The following is a 26,666-nucleotide window of genomic DNA, read 5'->3' on the forward strand; positions in this document are numbered from 1 at the left end:
TTCCTATGCTGCATAGCACAATTTGAACTTCAGACCAACAGAATCCCCTCCTCTTTCTTGTCCAAACCACTGCTGGCCATGGAGTATCTCCCTGGACCTTACAACATGGGGCAGATTTCAATTAATGAGTGAAAGCAAGGATGGGTCGAGATCCCATTGATTACAGAATCACCTATTATGACAGAAAATTAATTTCTCATGTTGCCTTTTACAGCATTTTACTATAGGACTAAACCTAACACTGCAGGTTCACTTCAACCAAATTCCACCAGCATTTCATAGCCCAATATATGGCAAGTCATTTATTTTTCCCTTTCTCCTACTGACTGTGAGATGGGAATAATACCTTTTATCTCATGGATTTACTGGAAGAAACATAAATATGCTAAGCATTAATGTGCAAATATTATTTTGGTAATATCTCTACTAGCTTCTTAAAATACCCGTACATACTCAAAGTAAGGTTATTGCTTCGTGTTCCTTAGATAGGGTGTACGTGCTGATTGGATACACTGGAAAAAAGAAATCAGCAAAAGTTATTCTAATGCTAGGCTGAAGTTATATTTATACTCTGGTATCTCATCCTAGCACAAGCACAGTTTCTGCCTACTGTGATGCCTTCCACTTTGATCCATCTCCTTCGGCTCTCATCCTGACCATCTGCTGCAGCTGCACAAAGAGTGTTTCAAGAGGTGTTAATATCAGGGATAAGTCATAAACCAGTTACACAGTAACCTATATCTTGCATCCTGTGACTAGGCAGAAGGAAACATATCTAAACTGCAATCTTAGCCAAACAGTCACCTCAGCTATCTTAAAACAAAACTGATTTCTAATCACCACTCCCTGGTGAAGTTAAAACTGGAAATACTTGAACAATTGCAAAGCTCAAATTTGATATGGCAGGGAACAGCTACTGATGTTCATGTTCAAGAATTACATTTTTTTTCAGATAGAATGTCTCAAGTAGTCTCACTTTACCGTATACTTCCAGGTATACATTTTAAATAAGTAACAGCCTTTTCACATTAAGATGTGGGCTATTAAATACCAGTGCAGAATTGCATGGAGAGGAAGAGGAAATATCAGATTATAACGAGGGAACTTTAGTGAAATGAACAGTGACAGATGTCATGCACCAAGTGCAGGAGACAAAATGCACGTCTAAAGATAATGCAAACTAAAATAATTTCAAAACATGCTGATGAGAAAGGCTGACAGTGCACATTCAAAATACAGGGTAGATTAAAACCTAAGGCTTATGCTTATCCTTAACTCATCATTTTTGTCTTCCAAGAAACATGGATGCAAAGTCAAAGACTCAAAGAGGAGGAAGCTGTTGTACTTTCCTGTTCTCCCACCCATTCAACAGGAAGGAAAGGGTTGAGTTTTCTAACTGAAGGAGTGTACCAGGCCTGGTAAGCACCGCAGAAAGCAACACCCTTCAGCACCAGCCTGGCCACAGCAGAGGACCCAGCAGACATCTGCTGCCACCAAAACGTGCTGCTGCGGCACACGTTTCCTTTGAGGAGCCGCAAACCAATGGGACTATGAACGGATTACTCAGCAAATTTTCTGCAGCTCAATTTCTTTATCTAAAATAGATTTCTTTATCCAGAAGGCAAAGGCTGCTGATGTAGACTGCTCTACGATCAGTGCATTTAAGCCCTTCACTAACTACTGAAACAGATGCCATGTGACAAAACCTTGTTCATCACTTATGAAGACAACTTTTCTAGACCAGACTGCCTCTTATCTGTTCATTAAATTGAAGAAAACTGGTTGCCCATCAAGGTTAAAGATTTGGTTAAAGATTGCCAAGACATCAGATTTATAACTTCAAAGCACAGCCAATAAAGTTTATGCAGGAAGATTTGTGCTTTCTCCTCTAGGTTACATTCCCAATCCCTCAGAGCTGTACTAATGCTGCATGTGATACCACCAAAGCAAGGTCATTCCTGCCTCTATTACTACTGTAATCTGCTATTACAAAAGAGGATAACCATCACTCCCGGCCACATACACTCCCTTTCCTCCCCATCCAGGGATTTCCAGAGCTAAACCAGTTTGCATTCATCACTCTTAGTCTGATTCTTTGCTTCTCCCTGCCTCACACCCTCCCCATCCCCTTCTCCCTCCCCTTCTTACAGCAGGGGATAAAATGACTGGCTCATCAGAGATGAGGCTTTCTGGACTTGCAAGTTCCTGAACTGCACTAGAGGAAATGATGGTGAAAGGTTTTGTACAGCTCATGTCAGCAGGGCATTGTCAATATGCACCCGATGAAGTGGAGAAATATAACCTAGATCCAGTTTGGAATAGAGTGCCTCAGTTCCCTTAGCTGAAGGGCATGAGGGGTTTTGATTCTTGTTTTCCTTCTGAATCACCTTTTTAAAGTCTCAGCAAGGTTCTTTGAGGACTATGTTCAGAGCAGATGAAATGGGAGAAATTAGCAATTTATATTTTTGCTTTCTGTCACACCAAGGACATGGTCTGGTTATTTTTAACAGATGAAATTATGTATGTCTTGAACTTTTAGAGAAGATATCTTTTAGATGGAAAGGCAGGATAAGCTACCAGTCTAATTCAACAAGTACCTTCAGCATCAGACTTCCAGCTTAAATCAAATAGGAACAGCAACTAAGGTTAATGCTTATTTTTGCACTTTTTAAAGTAATTGTTCTAATTCTTGGTGTAATACCTTCAGATGATGAAGGTCAATACCTTGTGTTCTATCAGATTGAAAAAACAGAAAATGGAGCATAACTGCAAGAACTGTGGCATTACAGATAGATGGAAGTAGCACAGGTAGATCCAAATTTCACAGTATACACACTATTCCTGCTCTTGTACAGGTCATGATTACTGTTTCCTCCTTTTCTCTGCTTCCAACATAATATTCTCCATTTAACCACATTTCTTATCCTTCACAAAGGTTTTTCCACAATGAAGAGCACAAAGAGAAAGCCATGGGCAAACTGGGGGAGAAACCAGCTTCCAGCAGGAGGCATGAAGACAGTGATGAGCCTGCAGGGCTTGCTTCTTCCCACTTCTACAGCCAGAATGACTCATCACATCCACTCACCTTCACCTGCTGCACTGCTGAGCCTGCCCTGACAACAAGCTCAGGCCGAGCTTGTTGAGAGATTCGAAGCATTTTTCATCCAGCAGCAAAAAACCTCTTTATTTTGACCCCCTCCCACCACAAGAAAAAGGCTGGACTCCAAGCACAGGGAAGCAGACATGTGCCGAGAGGATTTTCAATGTGATCCTAGCCAACTTTGCTTGATGCCTTGCAGAAATAGCTGCCTGCACAACAATGAAGCCATCCCTCCTAAATGAAGCTTTGCAAAACTTACCGAATCAAAGAGACTCAAGACCACAGAGAATGCCATTGAAATACCACCTTGCAGGTTACCAAGGGGTAACCTGGGATCACAAACCCCAGCATATTTAGCACATTTTCACTAATATTGTTACTCAAGCTCCAATCCTAGTATATGTGGTTTGTCCTAAGCTTAGTAGTCAGTCCACAAAATACAAGCTGTACTGCATCTTCTCTAAAACCTCCTGAAGTTGCCTGACCCATTCCTCCAAAGATGGATTTCAAACTCCATCAATCACTAAAGTGCTTTTAACACTGTCCTGCCGTCAGCACAAGTATTACAGAAACTACTCTCAATGAACTGACTTTACCAGATATATGATAATTCAGGCTTTTTACAGAATAAAGGCCAATTCCTACATCCATCTTGCCCCAATACATCACAAACACATCAGTGCTTGGAGGCAAAAGTAGTGCAAAAGTGTAACTACAGAAGCCTGGGTTGGGAATCTGTCCATGCTGGTCATCAATAGCTACCCATCCACGTTAAGCCCATTTTTTAGGCAAGCAATTTAACGCAGAGATAAATGTCAACAGGGATCACAGTTTTCCTCATTTACATTTGAGGTGTGGATTAGGACAAAGCTCAGTCTGCCCCTCCTGTCAGTCATGGCATATTTACAGCACCAGCAGATCTAATTTGGGGTGGTCTCCATTTTTAGCACACTTATTAGTCTCAAACTCACGCAATCATGACCTTTAATCCAAAAACAGGGGAAAATGCCCACAAACAAATACTATCTATTAAATATCTGCATCTATGACATACCAAGAGCTGTAATGACACAATACCCACCACCCAGTTCCTGCTGTCTCATCAATGACTGGTAATACTTGGAGCCCAGCAGGTCAGAAAGTCCACATACCCTGTCCTGCTGCAACCTCTAGCAATGTGTAACACATGCACAGAAGCAGTTTTGAGGGTTAGCAATTGTAGAAACACTTCAAATTTATGACCCAGGAAGTCCCAGAAACATAGATCAAATACTAATTTATATATTGCTGACGTTCTGAGATTCCCTAAGGAAAACAAAAAACAAAGACACAAAACTAAGAAAAACAAACAAATAATTGGTGATAGCCATCAGCAGTTTACAGTTCAAATACAGAATTGCTGCTTTAAATACCCTAACCCTCCACCCCTTCCTTACATCTCTTCCTGCTTGCCATTCACAGGAATCCCAAAGGAAAAACCCAGAGGCTAAGTACCTACACAACATGAGAACAACGAGTGCATGTGCACCGTGCAACACAAGGGGCACGAGCAGAGGAAGCTGCCAGGGGGTCCAAGATACAAAATGCTTGTGTGTGCACTTCTGTGCAACTCGGCACATGGTGGTTGCATCATGCTGTGTTTTGCTGCATAACCAGAAGGAACCAAAGGCTCCAAGCCCAGCTACATCTTGCTATCAAGATCCACAAGGCTGCTGCACTTTTTGCTGTTTTTCATCCCCTAAACTCTGCTAATGAAGATCCTGAAGCAGCAAACGATAGAGGCGCTCAGCACGGCTGCACCGCAAAGCGTTCCTGATACGCTGGCCTGCAAACACCCAGAACCAGGCACAGGCACAAAATGCCTGCGTCAGCTGTATTCTGTCCAGAATTTATTACTGAGCACAGCGACCTTCAGCCTTGGCAGGGCTACAGAGCAGGGCAAAAAGTGTCAGCTCTGAATGCGGCAGCAGCAGGCAGGACCGGCCTGAAGAAGCCACTGGGCAGAATGTGCTGGGCTGAGCTGGAGCCAGGCCAGGGCAAGCTGAAGGCTCAGGCTCCAGGCAAGCATAGGTGGGGCCACCAGCACACTCCCAACCTGCAAAGCCATGGTTATTAACAGCTCGACTGAAATTAAAGAGCGGGCAGGGGCTGCAGGAGTCAAAAATATGCTTTCAACTAAAGATCTAGAACAATGAATGAAACAAAAAAATCACACAACTACCACAGAGGTGGGCTAGTTTTCATTAGCCCCTTCAGAACTAGACAGATTTGAACCACAACCATGCAGTAATGAGTGAGCTGACAGGTGTACTAGATGAAAATCTGAGCTACTAACACACACCTTGTTTTCACCCTATTGATTCCTTCTACTCCTTTACTGTTCCCAATTGACTCAAGCAATACATCCCTTCTCAGGAAGAGACCACGTGCTCCCCAGTTCCTAACTCTTCCCCTAGACAGTCAGTAATGGCAAGTGCCATATTATGTCATCACCAGGCTGCTCTTTCCAACACAGAACACAGTCCTTAAGCAGACAACTTGATCTTCATACAGCTATTACACATAGTTTCCTATAACTGGAAACAGAAATGGCTTATTTGTGTTCTTAAGAGATAAAACAAGCCTTGATCTCTCCTGGGAGAACAGAAGAAAAAAAAAATCTGACTTTTCTTTCATTTTCTTCCTGTATCTCAGCAGTTAATTGAACAGTGGAAGATTAATTCATTAGCTCACTATTGCCTCTTTGAATGGAAGTGGAGTTTTAAGAGCCTCTCAGGGACTTAATACCATCTCTAAATTCCTTCCAGCTTGGGAAGCTTGAGACTAAACTTGGAAGACAAACTGATTTCCAGCATCACGTCACTTCTAGATCACAACCTGAAATTCACTGAATCATTTTTAAGTGGTCGTTTCAAATACTGTGACCTGATAAACAGCTCAGTTCTACACTTCTATAGCATCTGCTGTGCTCTGCCAGCAGCAGGTCCAGATGCAGGAGGAATTGCGATGTACCCAAGATAAAAGTTAGAAAACCAGAACTAAGTCTGAAACTCATAGAGAGATTGCTCAAGTCCATTATAAGATTGAAATAAAGTGCAGTAGAAGAAGAACTGAAAGGAAAAGTATTCTGTAAAAGGCAGCCCTATGCTTTCAGAGATAATAATAGCCATTCTTTTTCAGTGGAAGCACAGAGGATCCCTGTTAAAACACTCTTACAGTAAAAATCCTTTTTCTTTCATAGAAATAGCAGTCAGATTTTTCCTCATGTTTTGATTTTTAACTCTTTAACTAAGAAGAAAATAAGCATAAAAATGCCTTTAACATCAGTCCTCAGGGAGCCTGCAACATCCATAGAACCTTACACCTGCAATTGTAACCAGAACAGGTTGCAATTAATCGACTAATCAAATAAGTTCCAATCTCCCACGGGCATAAGACATTTGCTGGGTTGCTAATCACTATGTTATTAAACATTAATGAAATGTTTTATTACTCTTGGCCTTCTCTTCTTACATACGATGTAGCAGATGTTTCATGCAAACAGATTCCAAAGGACTTGCAAAACAAAAATAATTTCTCCTTACCATCAAAAAAATTTTATTTATTTAGGGAACAGGTAAGTACTGCTTCCACTGTTTATTTTTTCTTTGTCTCAGGCCTATTGCTATATGACATGAAAAAGCCTGATGTTACAAGTTGTGTGGGGCTTTTATTTCAATCCAAATTACTCCCTCAGACCTGAGAGACAAGGTTCAAATTAGAAGGCACAAAAAAGGGAAATGAGGTAGAGACTGAGCTGGGAGTTAAGGCAGAGTGGAATTGGCACGTGGAATTAGCCTGCAGATGATTACTTGCCCAGCAGAATTAAATTTTCAAGAAGTAAAATTTCTTAATAATGAGCTCCCAAATAACTAAGCTTTAAAAAGCATAAGCATCCCCTGCTGAATTCAGAGGTTGGGCAGCTCCTCCTCTGGGGCTGGGGAAATGGGAGAGGAAATTGGCCCAACTCCAGCAGTGAAGTTAAAATTGGAACTTACACACCTTACCTTGTGCACACACAATAAGCTTTTCTCCCCATATCCATGCTAGGTTCCCCACCCGCTGGTTTGCTAAGTTTGTCATGAGCAGATAACAAAATTTATTAGCTATTGCTATAACTAAGAAACCATCGCATGTGCATACCAGGTCTAAGATAAAACTAAAATAATACCCAAATTTCAGATGATAGCCTGACATACAAGAATGTTTCAACACTCCTTCACAGTTTTATATATAAAACCAATTCAAGCTTCCCCAAATATATATCTTCATATTAAAAGGCAACAGCACATTCTTCTCAGAGCTGCAGCATAATTTCATCAGTTGACCTTTGCTAGATACAAACAACCTACCATACACTTGGAAAGGGAAAGCCAGCTATGTCAAAGTACAATTTTACTATAAGCTGCTGAAGAATTAGTGTTCCAAGTTAGATAAAACAGGTTATCAGACTTTGTGCTTGAGGGTTTTTTCCTTAGTCAGCATTAGTGCTTTTCAAACATTGTCCCATTTTTCAAGAAATCATTTCCTTCAGCAAAAGGGTATCAGAGCATTAAAATGAAAAGATTAGGAAATCTTCACATTCACTTCTAGCCTAAATTGCCCCAAAAGAAAAAGTACAGAGAAAAGCAAGTTTTAGTAACTATTTGCATAACAAGGTGTGTTTTTTAATGACATATTTAAAAGCAGAGACACAGCACTATGATTAGATTCACAACTTAGTCACACTAAAGATTTCCAAAAAAAGAAAGGTGCAGAAAGAAATAATTTCATATGCCAGGTGAACACCATGAATTTAAAATGGCACACTTTTAGCAAATTTCAAAAGGCTACCACCTCATGGGCTTCCAGTTTCAGAGTTCCCAAGCACCAGATCCAGCTGGACAAATTCAGTGCAGGGTCAACCTAATTACCATGAAGTCCAGTCCTTCTTCCCCCAGTAGGTGCAACAATCATAGAATCACAGAATGGTTTGGGTCAGCAGGGACGTTTGAGATCACCTAGGTCCAACCTCTCTGCCATGGGCAGGGACATCTCCCATTACTGTGCTGCTCAGAGCCCCATCCAACCCAGCCTTGGATACTTCCAGGAATGAGGGATCCAGTTTCTCTGGGCAGCCTGTTCAAGTATCTAACCACTTGCACAATGAAGAATTTATTTTTAACGTCTAATCTAAACCTAACCTCTTTCAGTTTAAATCCATTCCCCCTTGTCCTATCATACATGCCCTTGTAAAAAGTCCCTCTCCAGATCTATTACAACCACTTTCAGGTGCTGGTAAGCCGCCCTAGGATCTCCCTGGAGCCTTCTCCAGGCTGAACAGCCCCAACTCTCTCAGCCTGTTTTCATAGGAGAGCTGCTCCTGGTAGCTTTGTGAGCATCCTGACTTCCACCTTACTTCCAGAATAAAATGAGAACTTGTACATAACCCTGTAGCAAGGACATGGAAGAGAACTGCTGAAAAAAAGAGACTGAGGGAACAAAGATGACTTGGTCAGACCAATCATCTTGGCATGACTTCTTCCAAAGGTTTATCAGCAGCCATCACCAGATGCTTCCAAGGAAGTTCCCTGGAAGTCATCTGGAACCCTAAAACCTGAAGACATGGACATTTAACTTCTCTTTACTGCACGTGTAAGTTGTTTCCAAAAATGCAATTGTAGAAGGAGATAAGAGGCTCAATGCAAGTCAATCACAAATTACATCAGAAGTTGTTTCCTACACCACCTACTACCTTTTCAATGGATTATGCATTCTTCTGTATTTAATACATAGTGCTAGAGAGCATTCTCATAAGCCAATTCATTAAAACATCTACTGTTAATAATAATGCAAGTGGCAAAACCTTCACTGACCTTGCCAAATATTTCCCACTACAAGATGTTATTTTCATGGCTTAAGAAGATCTCCCACTACACACATCATGAAAAACAGACACGCTGCGGAGATGACCAGGAGTAGAGTAATGATCCTGCCCCTCTACTCAGCTTCACTAAGGCCACACCTGGAGTGCTGTGTCCAGTTCTGGGCTCCTCAGTCCAAGAGAGACATGGAGCTCCTGGAGAGGAGCTGCTCCTGGAGTAGGTTTAGCAGAGGGCAACAAAAATGATGAAGGTACTGAAGCATCTCACTTATGAGGAACGGCTGAGGGGTCTGGGTCTGCTCAGCCTTGAGAAGAGACAGCTAAGAGGGGACCTCACCAGTGTAAGTACCTGAAGGGAGGGTATCAAGAGGATGGAGACAGGCTTTTCTTGGTGGTAAAAAACCATGAGACAAGAGACAATGAGTAGAAACTGATGCATAGGAAGTTCCACCTGAATATGAGGGAAGAATTTCTTTACTGTGCTGTTAACCACGCATTGGAACAGGCTGCCTAGAGAGGCTGTGGAATCTCCCTAGCTGGAGATACCCAAGAATCATTTGGAAGCAATCCTATGCCATGTGGTCTGAAATGACACTGCTTGAGCAGGGATACAGATCACCCACTGCAGTCCCTTACAATCTTGCCCATTTTGTGATTCTGTGAATTAATTTCCTTGCCCCACAGCTAACCAGTGAAAATATCTTTTTCCCATTTTGTTGAAATCAAATTTCTACAAAGGGTGCTGAGAACCTTTTGTATTCAAAATCCCAACAGTATGAAATAATGAAGATTACTGTCTGCTGAGGATGTGATACTGCCTGCCTTGCTTATGTAATCAAGACAGTATCACTCCCTACACATTCTGCACATAAGGTTAGGTTAAAACAAGAGTCACTGCATCTTGTGCTCACTGTCTACTTACATTCAGGAAAACTCAAATGAATTTTAAAGGTGAATTAGTTAAAACTTTCTACACTGTTTAACTGGACAGCTGAATTCAGAAAGATCTCAGACACATGTACTTCTCTTGGAAAGTTCATTATCCACTCAAGAAGTCAGCTACAGCATTATCACCCACAAGCAGATCTATGCAGACAAGCCAGTAGGACAGCATGCCACAGCTCAGTGCTCCACCAGGAAGGGGCTTTCTACTACCACCTGCACACGGCGTTGTGCTTTTGGACTGTGTACAGGCTGTTCCCACTAGCAAGGAGGATTCTTTCCAAGAGATATCCATCAGTTTAAATCCAAACAAGAGTCCTTGCACTGTTTATCCTTCCTGCTAATTGATGGCCTTCATGCTGCCACAGAAATTGTTCAATGAATACACTGACTCTGTTATGCCTCCAACACTCCAGGCAACCCTCAACATGTCCTAGTTTTTCCTATGTCTCATACTACTTTCTTGTCCTACTAGATCTGTTAGCCCTGCATGAAAGCAGATAACCTTTATGCCTGTTATGCAGTTACAGAAACAGAGTCATTGCCTACCAGGAAATCCAGCATACTATCTGCAAACCATGTCCTTTCTTGCCCTTATGTTGACTTAATTAAAAAAGGAAAAAAAAAAAAAAAGATAGCACCAAGTTCTTGAGTATTTGCTGTGGCTCTTCAAATGCTGACTCCAATCAACCTGTTGTGGTTTCCTGCACACTGGGAAAGAACATTGCCATTCCATATGTCCTCATACTCCTGCTTTTGCAGATATCTAAATGACAAGCAGATAGGGTTAATAAATCAAGTGTAATCAAGGAACCCCAGGTCTCACAGACAGGCAATTCTAGTACAGGTTACTGTGATACACTACCAGAAAAATCTAACCTAGAAAGAATATAGAACTACTTTTTAAAAAACTACAGAGCTTCTAATACCATTGCCTCAACTAAAGATTATTATCTGTTGTTGTAAGCTGTTACCACGTTCTAATTTTATAATTCAGAATTGCTCACTATTTATAAAGTATGTTCAGCCGGGCACTACAAAGTAAAGAAGTATTATCCTTATTTTTAGGAGTTCTTCTGAAAGCTGTGCTCACCTTAGTTCTCCTGCTCTACACCCTGTTACGCCTGCCAGACTTCATCTGAAATGTGCTTACGAAGTTGCTCAGCATCAAAAAACAAAGCAAGTCCATCCACGTAAGATACTGAACTGAATCTTCCTAATGTTCTCTAGCCCATGGGACTACATTTGGGAGTGGCAAACTGCTATGTCCTCATTTCCACACCTGCACACTTACTACTAATTCCCATGGTGGTCAGCAACACATCTTTTCAAAGGTTCCTCTATTATTTAACAGCGAAACTGAATTTTCCACTAAGTGCCCACAGGCAATGTCAATCCACTACAAAGTTTTACTCTAAAAAGGAAAAAAATAAAAGAAAGTTAAAAACCCTCTTCTGTCCACTTGCAGCAAGAGCAGTGCAACCAGTGGACAGTTCTGCAAGCAGGTATTCATGTCTCAATGCAATACCCCTATAAATTGCAATGTCCCCTTCAGGGACTAAGCAGCCTGCAACAAATTACTTCATTTACAATCAATCAACATGCCTACACTGTTAAACTCATCTGGTATAAATGAGATGCCTGTGTTCAAGCCCAAAAAACTTGGTACAACCTTCATGACTCAATGTGCCTGCTGAGATTAAAGGAACATGAATGCAAAAGGGCCTGCCAACTCAGTCTGACAAGCAGATCCTTGGACATATCTTTGAATGAAGGAAAAAAGAAGATGAATCTTTTTAAAGACATCAAGTTATAGATTCTGTCATCATCTGATAAAGCTTAGGAGGGAAAACAAGGAGCTTTTTGTGACAGGGTGATTTTTGAAATTAAGAAACCTCTGAAATGAGATCCAGCTGTTGTTTTCCACATGCATTGTTATGCTTCAGTGATTCAGACTGGATGTTTGTATTTTGACTAGTTAGCTCAGGACCTAAGTAGTCTAATCACCATGGCTGGGGCTTTCAAAGGAACAGCACAAATGAAGATGTGAAATGAGCACCTTTGTTAGGCCTGTAACAATTAGACCTGGCTTCAAATCTTGGAAGAACTAGAGAATATAGATGTCTGTAGTCTGCTTATTTGCATCATGACACATATAAGAGCATCCATTACTCATCTCAGTTCACTGTACTAAGCATTACACAAACAAAAACCCACCCTGAAGAAAGCAGACTGCCTTCTCCTTAGTTAAAAGTCTGCAACATATATTTAAAAATATGATAAACATCACACCTCACATTTCACCTTGAAGAAGAGTGAGTCCCTTCTTTGCTCCTAGCCAGAAAAACAAATGCTCAACGATCACTTACTTCCTTGACATCACTCACTGTATTTTAAAAGAAGTATCAACACTATGCCAAAGCATCATGGACTGTAATTAGAATGCTCCTTAATAGAATATGTTTTTTGTTGCCTTTCCAGAAACATTTCTTATTTTGAGTTATTACATGATACAACTCTTACAAAACCACCCCAATAAAAATCAGATTCATTTTTATTTCCTGTGGTAGATCATACCACAGGTCACCAGCAAAACCTAGGTCTAAGTCACCAGCAAAACCTCAGTCTACATTATCCTTCAGATTTAATGTTCCAGTCTTCCAAATGGACCATATTTCACTGCATAATGCAGACAAAAAATGTGATGGAAAAAACAAAGTGGAACAAAAAGTCTAAACAAGCTTTCCTCAACAACATGCAAAGTAAAGTGGTAGTAAAGTAATTATTTGTATTCCAGCCTATTGTGTAGGCTGGAAATAATTCTGTTGGTCACAAACATCTCACGTTCTCAGTCATCAGGGACCAGGAAGTATCCAAGTCACATGAAAAAATGGCAGCACTGCTAATTTTAGAATATGCCCAACAGTCTGAACTGTCTCTGTACTTTAGATGCTTGACAAAACATTTAGAAGAACTTCCTTTTATTATTTTCCCATGTCTTGGTACTACTTTTCCAAGAAGCAATGGGCAGTGCAAATGTTGCCTTTAGCAGCAAAGAAAACAATTAGCCATTCCATGGCTCTCCAAGTTCTGAACACTTCCCAGAAGGAGCATGCCATTTGGTTATAAAGAGTCAGGTCTACTCAAGAAAACAAGTGGAAAACAAAAATTATTCCCATTTTCACATTCACTTAAATCTTCCTCATTTTGTTTGCTGACTTTGAGTTGATCCTCTTCAAGGAAGAGACAAAAATAAAAAAAAACTCAATTACAGCTCAATTAAAAGGTTTTAAACAAAGCCAAAAGGGTTTAACTACAGCACAGTGCTGGAGGGGACGGCACAGCTGTCTTGGTGACACAAAAATGAGAAGATCTGTCCCTGTTCTTTGCTTCAGAAAAACTCCCCTGAGCAGCAGGTGGATCTCTTCTGTCCCTTCTATGACTAGCATTTTATAGGTTATCCCTTCTTTCCCCTCAAGCTTAATAGCTGCCACAGCAGGACATTTGAATAACAAATACTGAGTTCAAAAAGGACAGAGTTTACCACTGCCTGATTTATCAGCCATGCATTTTCAAGACAAAAAACCCGCAGTGTTCCCTGGCAAAAACTGAAGATAAATTATTTAATGATATATTCCAATCATGCTCCAAGACTGGAACGTTGCACCAAAAATAATTTAACCAAGTAAGAATTTAATAAGCAATTGAGAGCCACCAGTAGGTAATGTTGCTAGATATAAAGACTATTTAAGCTAAATCTTCTGTGGCCAGGCAATCTCATGATGTGGGATTTCCAAAAGAGAATACATAATGGTACAACCATGAGCCTTGAAATATCTGCGCACATCAAACATACAAGTAGCCTCAAAAGTCCCATTTTTATCCCATCAAACTAATCTTCTATTTGTACTCTACACAATACTCTTTTGCCTAACGAGGAGACAGGTGTGGAAGGTTCCTCCTGGGACACCATTTCCACCCAACACCTGCATTCATGCCCAAGCTCTCTATAGCAGCAGCAGTACCAAGCTCTCAAGAGCATTAGATGAGCCTGCTCTCTGCCTGACCATCTCAGCATCAACTCTAAGAAGAAAAAAGATCAAACTAGCTTAGAATTGATATACAGCCTCATACACAGTCAACCACTAAATCACTGAGCTTCAGAAGGACTTCAGAAATTTTACTGTGACTTTTTAATTGATGAAGTTCAGGCTCCATTCACAAAATAACAAATCTCTACTTGAATTGGCTGCACACTTGGAAGGCTCTACTCCACTGCCACACCCTAAGACTGTCAGCCATTAAATATTTTCTTTTTAGATGAGAAAACTCAAATCTGCTCCACCAGCCTGTGATCTGCCAGTCTCAGATATGTAAAGATATAGAGTCTCCTATATACTCTCCTAGAGTAGTGATCCTGAGAGGCTACCAAAGATCTCTCCATAAAATACCACAAAATGAAGAACATTAAAATCAATCTTTACCTTTGTTACACAGGCCTACAAATCCATGCCATAGTCAAGGCTCCCTCTAATTAGCAGGTGTGACCCAGATGTAAAACTGATTTATAAATATAAAATGGAGAGGTTATTTCTACTGCATGCAGGGTTACTGTTTTTCTATCCCAGTCCTTCTCAGGCATTTAGAGGCAGCAATGTTAAAAAGTCAAAGGAAAGGAAATTATCTTTCAAAATGGAACTTAATTTGACCACAATCAGGAATTCTGCAATGTCCAAGTACACTCTTACAGTTATAATGTGCTGACAGCATGTGGCTGAGTGACATCTATTCATGTGCTTTGAACTATGCATTTCCATACCTTGATGGGTTTGGAATTCTTGTAAACTGTACTCTCCACTCTGAAGGTCATTATTTCAGAATAGCATCCATTTAACCTGTGTCTTTCAAAACAGTCTCTAGCTAATTTGGGAATGTATATACACAGAATATATATTTCATACACTATATATACGTATTTTAGGTAAACCAGACATAGGAACTCACTTCCTTTAGAAGACCAGAGAGACAGCAAGAAATAAAAACCAAAGCATTATTGAAGCAGCTGTATGAGTTATCTGGACTAGTGGGACAAAAGACTTTTCATAAATGTATCTTCCAGTTCTTTTTGTTCGTCAGTAAATTCACATAGGACAGACAGATTTAATTTTAAGTTACTTAATTTTAAGTCTCAAGTTATACACTAGAAGTGAGCAAGAGGAGAGAGAACTGACAAAACAGCTATCTTGTTTTAAAGTCCCATCTTGGTCCTAGTTTAAGGAGTACCACAGAAAAACTCAAGGAAATAGAAAAGCTCAGGATCCAAAATAAATGAGCCACTTAAACTGTGGTATGGATCTATAAAAGGCCTCATGCAAACACCCGCGGCGTAGGAGCAGAAAAGCCCTCTTTTGACTCCTCCCTTTTCAAAGAACACATTCCTAGGGCCCATTTCCCTACTAACATGTTGGTTTGGTTTCCCTACTAACATGTTGGTTTCCACATGGCAACATGTGGAAGCACATGTCTAAACACGCACAAAGCCACGTCTCCAGATGAAGAGCTTTTCCTCCTCTATCCTAGGCCAACTAGAGCTGGGTGACACTACATTCCCTGGACATTCATTATCAGTCCAGACTCTCCTGCTAAAAAGCAGAAAACTGAAATCAATGCTCATAGTACAAACTCCATGTCATCTCATGTGCCAAACTGAAGACCTATTTTGCACTAACAGCTATTATGCATCCAGTTCAGCTGTCAGATTTGAAAACATCTGCAGGAGCAGCCATAACTACAAATAATTTTATTGTACAGACTTTAAAATAATACAAAGTTAGAAATATGATTCTTAGAGTTCTTAGATGTTCAAGGCCACTGAAGTATGCCCAGGAAGGTTACAGCTGATACACTGAACAGTGCACTGCTTTCTTCAAAGACTCTGAAAAGCAAGAGTCAACAGATTTTTTATCCATTAGGAAAGTTTGAGAAAATTGGAAAATGGAATGAAATTGTTGTGAGTGAAAATTCAGATCTCTACCCAGCCTTTTTGGTTGCTGTGAGCAGACAGGCACTGCAACTGCAATTACAGTTAAATGATAGAATTGGCTCCTCCAGTAAGCTTCCAGGAGACAGCCAGATCAAGTACTGCTGTAAGAAAAGCTATTATCTTGGTAAATGTCTCTGATAATCTGGATAAATTAAGTTGGGCCAGAGCTACAAATCTGGCCTCTATACAAGAGTTAAAGCATAGATTAGAAAAAACTTCTCTGAAAGCAACCATAGCCCTCCAGCTGTTTAGAAGATGGAAAAACAACCTGAACACACGCCCAGGCATCTCCCATTCTGGAAATCTTATCTGATAGCCTCAGTCTTAAAGAGGGACTGTATTCCCTTAGATAAGGACAGCTAGGAGTAAAAGGCAGTTTTCATCAGGCTCAATTATCTTTCTACTGCTGGTTTAACAAATGTTCACAATATTTGCTGAAAAATATTTTCAGCCTTCCATCCCCACTTCTGATCCAAACACAGAACATCTCATTAGTCAGAAGACAGATCTATTGTTTTGAGTGCACTTTCTAGCTATTTAACAATAAAATTAAGGCACGCTTAAGAGAGTAAAACCTCCATGATAGTCTTATGAAAGTGATTCACTATTCCTCAGATCTTCAAAGTAGCTATGACGTGCAAACCCTCAAAGACTTAAAAGAAAGGTGCTTAAATGTTACTAATTCTCATCACCATGTTTTTCCTTTGTGACTTTTTATCCCATGGGTGCTTCCAACTCAACTGAAATGCAGTAAATAAAGGCATTCTTCTAAGAGAAGGCCTTAGAGATTAATGTTTGAATATTCAGTGATCCTTAGACGGAGATATCAGATGAGAGAACGCATCTAACTCACACACAGATGAAATTAAAAAAGGAAGTTCAGTCCTTAGTTCAGAGGAAACCTGTGCAGATAACAAGAGGTCACAGTGAAAGATAATCATGAATACATCAGAGTAAATCCAACCTCTACACTGTATTCAAAACTTTAAACACTGACTTAGATGAAGGTAGCATTCATTCTGAACGTCTGTGATAACTTTCAATTCCCTTCTAGAAAGGAGTCAAGTAGGAGGGAAAAGGAAGATCTGGAGTGACCTTATTGCTCTCTATAACTACTACAAAAAGGAGTTTGTTTTAAAGTGGGGTTGGTCTCTGCTCTCAGGCAACCAGCAAACAGGATGAGAGGACACAGTCTCCAGCTGAACTAGGGAAGGTTTAGGCTGGACATCAGGAGATATTTCTTCAAAGAATGGTTATTAAAGTTTGGAATGGACTACTAAGGGCAGTGGTAGAGTCACCACCCCTGGAGGTGTTCACAAAACAACTGAATGTGGCACTTAGTGCCATGGTCTAGTTGACAAGGTGGTGATCAGTACAAGGTTGGAATCAATCTTGGAAGTCTTTTCTGTGACTTCAATATCCACCTGTGTGCTTGAAAGAAAGGGTCCACAACTCAGGCACATACAAAGGAAGTCAAGCGTTCTATGAGATATCCAGCAGTAACAATGGCTTCTCTTCAACTGTACCTTTAACATTCTCATGACAAAGCTGTGGTACACAAAAATAGGAGGAGTCTGGAAGATGGACCTGCTAAAACATTAAAAAGCAAGAGGATGCACACATCCTGTCTGAACCCAGCAAAGGGAAAACAAACCTGGACAGAAGAGACAGTGCTACCACTTCTGTTAAAGCTTTACAACTGGGTTGCCCAACACATATCAGGAAGATGGGTGTCAAACTCCTGTCTGCTTGTCAGTATATAGACATGACTACCCATAGCCCGAGCTTACAGACTGCAAAACAAAACTTGTTTTACCTCTTCTTTCAGTCACATTACCCAAGTAACTTGAGTACCTCTCTCCTCAAAACAGCTCAGATACACCAAAAGTGGCCTTAATAGACTGAAGCCCCCTGAAATGAAGTCTTTTTTTCCAGTATAATGCTACTATCTGTTGTATCTTTACTGGCCATCGATAACCAAGAGCTAGGAAACAAGCTGGGGGAAGTCAGAAAAAATGGAACTAATTCAACCCAATTTGAAGTCATATTCTCACAGTGGTCTGTTAACCCCTGAGATTCTGAGAGCAAAAGAGGCAAATCATTAATCAACAGGTTCACTTTTTCACATGCATATTTACAGAATTATACCTTCAACCATGAGCAGAGACACAAAACCTATTAAGAAAAAAACTGGGTCAGCTCTAGACTTCTGAATGCTCTAAACAGAAAAGTCTCTTGAAAAGTTAGCAGAACTTAAAAACCTAAACACCTAGTCATTTTTCAATGGAAAGTCTTCCTTGTGGTTTTACATTTTTCATAGGAGCTGCTATGATCAAAGTTGCTGTAAATAAGGTAACACAAACAGCAGATATGGGCTACTTTGAAAAGAATCTTTTTATACTTAGTAGCTTGATATATCTGAGGCAGGAACTGAAGGAAAGCTGTTGCTTTCAGAAGCATTTCAAACAGCTCACAAAAGTACACACACCAGCAGGGAAAGAAAGAAACCAGAACCTCAACACAAACTTATTTTTCCATCCTGCTGCTTTATTGGGCTTTAAGGCTCATATTAACACTAAGACTTTACATATTAAAAAGGAAAAAAAACCAACAACAACAAAAAACAAACAAAAAACAAACAAACAAAAACACCCCCCCCAAAAAAAAAAAACAAAACACCCAACAAACCAAACCCCCTCCCCCCAAAAAAACAACAAAAAAACCCCAGCAAACCAAAACAAGGAAACAATAAACATGTAAATAGTCACAACACCTATTCCTTCCCTAACTAAAAACAGGAAAGACCACTGCCTACTATTGAGCGGCCTCAGCTTTAGCAATGCAGTGCTTCACATTTATGGACCATTAGGGCCCTAGTTTGACATCCTCTCACACTCCAGAAGATCTGCCTATTTAAATAATTCAGGCAACTAAGCCAAGGGCACACACGGTTGGATGGTTAAACCAAGGCAGTCCCTGAATGATTTGACAGACTGGATGGCATGAATGGTTCCCATTACAGGATTTGGCTTTCTCTTGCTCACACTTTATGTCTCTGTGAGCCATTAACAAGAAATGTGATGCCCAATCTAGACTGTTTGAAAAGGTACAGGAGGAGTACAAACTCTCTTCATCACTTAGATTTCAACAGCCCAGAGCTAAAAGCAGAAACATCAAGTATGCAATTCAGATGCAAGAAATTTAACTGCTTATTCTCAGTCAGCTGTGAAATACTTCTAGCAATTCATACATTCATTTCATTAGGATTTCTTAGAAACCTTAATGGAATGGCAGAAATAACAAAAAAATAACTATTTATGCTAACATGCCTCTTTGCTTATTATTGGTTTTTGGACAATGAGACAGCAACATGACAGACTCTTAATCTGAAGAATATTCCAATGAAAATGCTAACAAAAGCAGTGCAAGAATTTTTATGCTACCAGTATTTTCTTTTCAAGCATCACAATTAGGCTGTGTCACTTGAGGGCCTGCACAGACACATAAATGAAAATAATTGAAAATACTATGAACCTTTTAACTGCATCCATTGATGCTTTGCATAAGAACCTATTATTACACAATTTTGGAATAGAAGCAGAAATACAGTATAGATCTGTGAAAGCCAGGTCATTGTCTTTTGGAAATTTTGCCATTTGAAAGCACTTTGGCCCCAAAGTTTGTGAGCAGCTGCCTTACACTGTTTTTCAAAGAGAAACATCCCTCTCACACCTGTTAAACTTTTAACTGCAAAAAAAATCCAAAACCCACCACCCCAAAAATATACCTTTCGTTAAGAGTTGGTTAATTAAATTAAACAAATTAAATTGTTTCACAGATTAATGACAAACAGGACATAGTTTGTGAACTACTGATTCAAGTATCAGGTAATTGCCCAAAAATACATTCCTTAATTCCTCACACTTAGTATGGAGAGCTACCTTACTGAAGGCAGAACTACAAACTGAAATAAAGCATAAATCTCTAAGTGGTATTTTATTTATTCTCTTCAGGGACTTGCCACTTATTCCTACCAATACTATTACTGTACATTACACTGAACTCTAGACATACACGCTCTAAAATCCAGAGCAATTCAGAGACCCTGTTTAAAACACGGTCATGCAGGAACTGCAATGTCAAACTGAAGAACCATTGAACTGCAACGAGGGAGTAGAAAGAAGGAGCATTGCAAACTATCTTTACCATCACAGAAACTGTAAGATTCAACTCTTCAGCACTGATTTAACACTCAACATCTTTCTGGTCTGGACCAATACTGGGAGGCTGACTTGTCATAGTAATGGAAAAGGAAAAAAGAAAAATAGGCAACCCCCCCCCCCCCCCCCCCAGTAATTCCAGCTTTCAAGCTAGCTTCAAACCTGGACAAATGCATCTCAGCTTCCTGACAGAGATCTAAAATTGGCAACTGAGGCACATATTCCAGACCTACACAGTGGTGGCCCTCTACATTCACAAAATGCAGCAAGAGCCTAGAGGTTACACTCTCTTGGGACTTTCTTTAGTTCCTGAATTTTCAATTTCAAGACTATCTGTTAGCTCTTCTCAAAGCACTTTTTGAAGAAATCATGACTAAGGAATTATACTGCATATACCAAGAGAAATATATCACAATAGACAAGCACCAGGCAGATAAGGGATAAGCAGGCACCAGGCAGAAGCATACAGCTGAAAATTTTGTTCCTGATTCAAATTTCAGGAAGCAACTTCCATACATCCCTTTCCTCTTGTTGCTTGTTCACCACTGGGATCAGTGCAGACTGGTATTTCTGAAGTGCCCCCTCCTCTCTTCCCTCCCTTGTTTGATTCATTATCAAAGTGATAATGAATCAAACAAGCTGCCACCACCTTGGCCTGCCTGCGTAAGGTTGGCTTTTTCCCCTCAATCATTGCTGAAGTGAGAGTATGCGTTAATGAGAGGGGAGTGGCAGATTTTAGGAACTCAACTGACCAGGCCTTGGATCTGGACTTGGGCAGCCAAGCAGGGATGGCAAGAGCCCAGCTGAGCTGCACCCTCAGCTCAGCTCTCTGAACACATGGGATGGTCTGCTCCTACAGTGCACTCAAACCATTCAGCCAACAGACTTTCCAAGGTCCCTCTGTAACTTGTAGATCATGTGGTCCAGTATTTACTACCTAGATCAGGCATTCCCAAAGAGTAGCACACCCTGAAGAAATTGTATGCTGCTCTTAATATAATATACATCTGTCTAGTTTCCACATCTGTCCAGGTAGAGGCTGCCATTCAGCCTGCAAGAATTTACACCTCCTGCCAACATAACATACACTTCTAGATCAGAATGTGAAAAAATGAGAGGACTGAAGTGACAAATGATGGTTGGAAAAATTAGGGAGCTTAGACCAAAGGTAGATGATGTTGTGTAGTTGGGATAAAAGTTTGGGATAAGAATATGAAAAAATGCATAACTTGGGTATTACTGCAGATGTGACCCATACAAATTATGAAGTTTAAAAAACTATTTTTAAATTAATGCTGTCTCTCTGCAAATCTATACATGGACTTAAGCATTAATTACACCTAGTTTAGGGATATTAAAGCCTCCAGGTATTGGATGTTCTCAGCTCATATTATCAAATGCAGACAATTAATTCAGAGTCCAAACTGGAAACACCCTAATTAGCTTTTCAGTTCAGCTGTTTTGCTTTAACAAAGGGCTAATATTCAAGAAACAATTTTTTCTATCACTTAAAGAAACACTCAAAAAAAAAAGAAAGATATATAGTCAGGTAACAAAATGTCACTAAACCAACTACCAAAACAAAAAGCAATCAAAGACCAACATTTTACTCTAGATGCCCAAGAGAGATTAATTTAAAAAAAAGTAAGATGTCACAAACTATTAATATGTGATGGTCAGGAACTAAAATGCTTGGCCAAGTTTTCATTTTGACACACTGCAAAACCCCAGTTAGAAGACTAAAGAAATCAAAGGTTCTTGTCAAATGCACTAGCTGACATCAACCAAGCATGACAGCGTATAGGAAATATCCTGACCTTCCCCCTTAAACCTATGCAATGGGAAGAGACCAAAAAGCTCCTTTTAAGTACTAGGTTTAGAATTTGTTTTTCCTTTTCTGTTTTACCTCTTCTTTCTTCTCCTAAAATAAGGCACTCTTACATCATATTGCATGCTTCCCAAGTACTAATTACCTTCAACCCATAATACAGTCCAGAAATAACTCAGATGTAAGAACTTTGTAAGAACTTTATAAGTCGTCCTTAACTGGAAGTAAACAATTGTGCATTACATTAATTTAAATGCATCTTTCCCATTTTCCTTTGAAATGCTTCAAAACAACATGTTTTTGCCACTAAAAAAGGACACAAATTACAAATATTACCAGTGAAGCTAGCTGTGTCTGAGGTCTTGCTGTGAAAACAAGATATGTTAAAACCAGGATCTCTGCTATCATGTACTGCTTGCACAAGCTGATCTCTAGGCCACCTGACTATAAGGGAAAGAGGTCAAGTACATTAAGTACCAAGCTGTGGACTAACAGAAGTGTTGAGGTGGCTTATGGTTCTTAAATTTATTTGGTTTAAAAATCACTAAATAAAAAGATTTCTCTTGGAAGGCTACCAGTTTAGAATAAAGGATCACTAGTCTACTAAAACCACCAGGGTAGAACACGTTTATAAATCAGATAACAAAAAAAAAAAAGTAATCTTCAGCCCAAACTGCCCTGGGCTCAGTATTTGTTATCTTCTTGCTTGGCCTTTAGAATTTCTGATTTACTCAAATATAGCTTTCAACTTCATAGGTGCAGCACCTAAAAACAAAGCCTAAAGGCTCCTGTTCCTTCTAGCAGTTTAAATACTAATGATTGGAGAAGAGTTTATGCTAGAAAAAAGTAACCTTAAGACAAGCTTTTCCTTTGTTTCCACAGCTCACTGTGTGAGAAATCTGGCCAGCAACCTGGAAACAGCACATCAAATCAGCATTTTTAGCTTCCTGACTTGCACTAATACAAATAATCATAGTGACTCACCAATTTTCAATTTAACTACTGCTTTATCATAATCCATCTGTTTAATTTTCAGTCCCAAAAAAATTTAGGCATATTTATGCTCTCCAATGAAAATAAATTAAGAAAATAAAAAACATTGCCATCAAAGACATGGAAAATGAGATAATATTCATGAAAATACTATGAACTTATGCATAGGCTCACCTTAAATCTTTTATCCTGCAGGACTTTCTTAATGGCCACAAGCTCTCCTGAATCACAGAGTTTGGCTTGATACACAACACCAAAAGATCCATTTCCAATCACCTTGGTGTCTGTGTAGCTGACTTCTTGTGGTCGGTCTGGACCTTGTCCAGGAGTTGCAACTACTGTAGTCACCTTGCTGCCATCTTTGTCTCCTGCAAAGCAAGAGATACACAAATAATCAAAATACATGCATAAACAGGATGACCAACAAGAATAAAACAGAGGAGGGTAAGACAAAGATTTAGATCAGCATATGTACTTCAATATTATAGAGAAAACCAGAAAACCCCTGACAAAGTGCAAAGAAAACACTGGGCATGGTTTTTTACCAATATATATATATTAAGTGATGACAATTTTTCATTTAGATTATTGCTAAGAAAAATTTGCTCTCCAGAAGCAAATAATTGAGCAATAAAATGTAATGCACAAAGAAGCCAAGTATTTATCCCTACATCTGATTATCAAGTAAGGGATATTAAACACACTGTTTGCATTACCAAAATGAAGCATTTTCCCATATTTTTCCTAGAACTGAAGAAACCAAACTGCCAGTATGAGCTCAGATCAGCACTCTGATCTTTACAGGCATTTATCTGGCAACAACAAAAACCAGGAGCACTTTAGGTTTGTTACAAATCTACCCACATGTAAAGTTTCATCTTGCAGCACTAGGAAGCATAACCTTTGTCAAACCTGGCTGTGTGCACCTGAAGCCAAACCTAGGCTGCATCAGATGGCACAGGCTTGTTCCTCCCTTCTTCTGTCTGGACTTCCTTGCACAGAAGGGAGGCACTTGCTGGGGCAGGGGAAGAAGGGGGAGAAGGATGCCAACAGCAGGCACTCAGCTGGTATCTCAACAGGAACCAGAGCACAGCCGGGGACAGTGCTCAGGATGCAAGAGCACAGTGGAAGCTGCACAGGTGAATGTGCTGCGGCACAGATGCAGCAGCTTGGGGCTCCAGCCACTTTCCATCAAACGACCCAAGCCACTGTCACCTACTCTTAGCCCCACTGTTACTACCAATAGTGCTTCGCCCTATTCAAAGTCTGATTTTGTTCATAATAGGAGCAAAGCTTTAGGCACTTTACAAGCACAGTCAGGGCATTTCTTGCCATTCAGTTGCAATAAAGAGCCCTTCAGGCTTGGGTTACAGAACCAAACAGGGCTGCAAGAAAAACTAGAACCTGCTGTTGCATAGCAGTCACCACAATTCTACAGAACCTGTTCTCAAGAAATGCCCATCACACCTGCTTATTAACAAACCTTCTCTCCATGACTTTCTCCAGGAATTCTTTTCACTTCTCATGCATTTAGAAAAATCTTTCCAAGAGACAGCTTGATCAATAGCGTTGGTGTAGTGCAGGCAAAATGCTTTTTTGTTCTGCTCCAAAAAGGGCATGGAAAAAAAATTGCACAGCTCACTCTCTTTCCCCCCACTGCCCGCTTCAAATATGAGTGCTGTTGCAAAGAAAGTTATTATGATGGAGAAGTTATTTCTGTTTAGGAAACCTCTCCCCTCACTGCTAAAAACTACTCAGGTACAGCACCTAAAACCAGGCTCTGCAAAGGAAGCTTATCTCAGCTCTACCCAGCATGCTGGTGACTTCTTGTCTCCGACTTACAACACACTTGTTTGTACAGCCCAGCACAATGTTTGCAGCTTGTGCAATGCTGTGACCTCAGGATCAGCTTGTGTACCAAACTCTCCTCTGTGGAGCTGCTGCCTGTCCAATCCTCATCCACTCTCCACTTACACACCTGATTGCTCTTATCAAAGCCTAATAATCTGCATTTTGTCCTGACTGAACTGCATCCAAGGTTACTGAGCTCCCTTGCCAGCTTATCAAATCCTACCATCACAGTCACTATCCAGAGATTTATTTCCCAATGCTACATGAAATTTACCTAAGAAATTGGTGAAAAACTGGTGAATCCTATGAGACTGCCTAAAGGCCCTGCAAAAACCCACAAAATATCTCATCCTTTTTTTTCTTGGACCTCCTGTTATGCTCTAACAAAATAATCATTTTGTATGTCTTTCATGGGATTTCCCGTAGTCCATTGTTCTCCTAGATTTCTCATGAGAAAACCAGTTTGCAAACTTCAGAGTCAAGATACCCACATCTACTACTACTTCTTCTGCACCTACAAAATTCAGAAGAAAAGCAGGTGGCTTGACACGATTTCCTCCTGAAAAATCCACAATAACTACTACTCATCTCCTATGTTGCCTCTTAGGTTCTTACAACTTGCTTCCTTTTATGAGTACAACTACTCCATGAAACAAATTAACAAATCAAATATAAATTAAGTACATTAGTGCTAAAGGTCCCAATTACTTGCCAAGCAATACAGAGTTGATCTAGCCCTTCCCCATAATAGTCACAACAAGTTGAGATGCAGATGTATAGATTTGGAGAGAAAATGGGGTAGGGGGTAGAAAGGAACACTAGACAGATTAATGTCTTCTTACAGGGAGAGAAAGAGAAGCATAAATAGAAGCATACTAGCTGCATGGAAAATTCACTCTCCTCTTTGATAACTGTAAGAAATAAAAGAAGGAAGTCACAAATACAAAGAAATCCTTTTTTTCTATTTTTGTAAACAAACTGAAAGTGTAACTCTCATAGCACCAATGCATTTTATTTGTCCAATTATTCTATTATTATCATCATTCTAACTTACCAAATATACAAATGAGTTATATCTGCTTTATTACAGCAATCCTCATCAAATAAAAGGTAATCTCCTACCTGCTCAATTTTTAGGGGCATCTTTTTTTTCTTTTTGGCAGGGTTCACTAGACCAGAGGACTGAGATTGTTGTTAATGAGTTTTATTCTCCATTTTTCCAAAAATCAAGACTAATGCACTCTTAGAGATAAAAATAATTGCCCCTGGCACCCCTGGTTGAGATTTGAAGTACTTGATATCAAGAGATCTGCTCTAAGGACTTTCTTCAGAGCTGCAACTCTCTCAGGGACCTCCTTGTCCACTAAAGCAAACCCTGAATTTCAGGCCACGTCAAGTGTTTTATCCCAACGTGCAGCACACAAGCTGCAGCCATTCAGCCAACTTTTCCAGAGTTCAAATGAAAAACCAGTCAGCTTTAGACACCTTCCTTTAACTCCACAGGGAAACAGCTCCTACCTAAACTTGCTGAAATCATCAGTGCTTAGACGTGTATTCACTGGCACTTTAAACACTACACCAAGAATTACTTTGTTTCTTTACCAGAATTTACAGAGCATTAAGCCTCCTCATAGAGCCTTCTCCCATCTTCCTGCTTTCAGGAAACAACAGTTTTTGCAAACCATCCACAAAACACACCATAAGGACTCCAATCTTTTAAAAGTTAAGCCAGTAAGAGTTTCAGTTATATTCTATTTCAGTATTGTTGAACCTGAGAGGATATAGGG

At 39.9% G+C, this 26,666-nt stretch overlaps 1 protein-coding gene across 2 annotated transcripts in view; it reads right to left on the bottom strand.

Annotated features, from left to right (window-relative positions):
* Positions 1–26,666, bottom strand: part of GSK3B (glycogen synthase kinase 3 beta) — a 149,386-nt gene that overhangs the window by 70,115 nt on the left and 52,605 nt on the right. For both annotated transcript variants that reach the window (XM_066572120.1, XM_066572119.1), the window contains exon 2: positions 23,203–23,396. In XM_066572120.1, coding sequence (XP_066428217.1) covers positions 23,203–23,396 — 194 coding nt within the window. The remainder of the gene's footprint in view (positions 1–23,202; positions 23,397–26,666) is intronic.

The sequence above is a fragment of the Molothrus aeneus genome, chromosome 2, assembly GCF_037042795.1.
Source record: "Molothrus aeneus isolate 106 chromosome 2, BPBGC_Maene_1.0, whole genome shotgun sequence".
Classification (NCBI taxonomy): Eukaryota; Metazoa; Chordata; class Aves; order Passeriformes; family Icteridae; genus Molothrus; species Molothrus aeneus.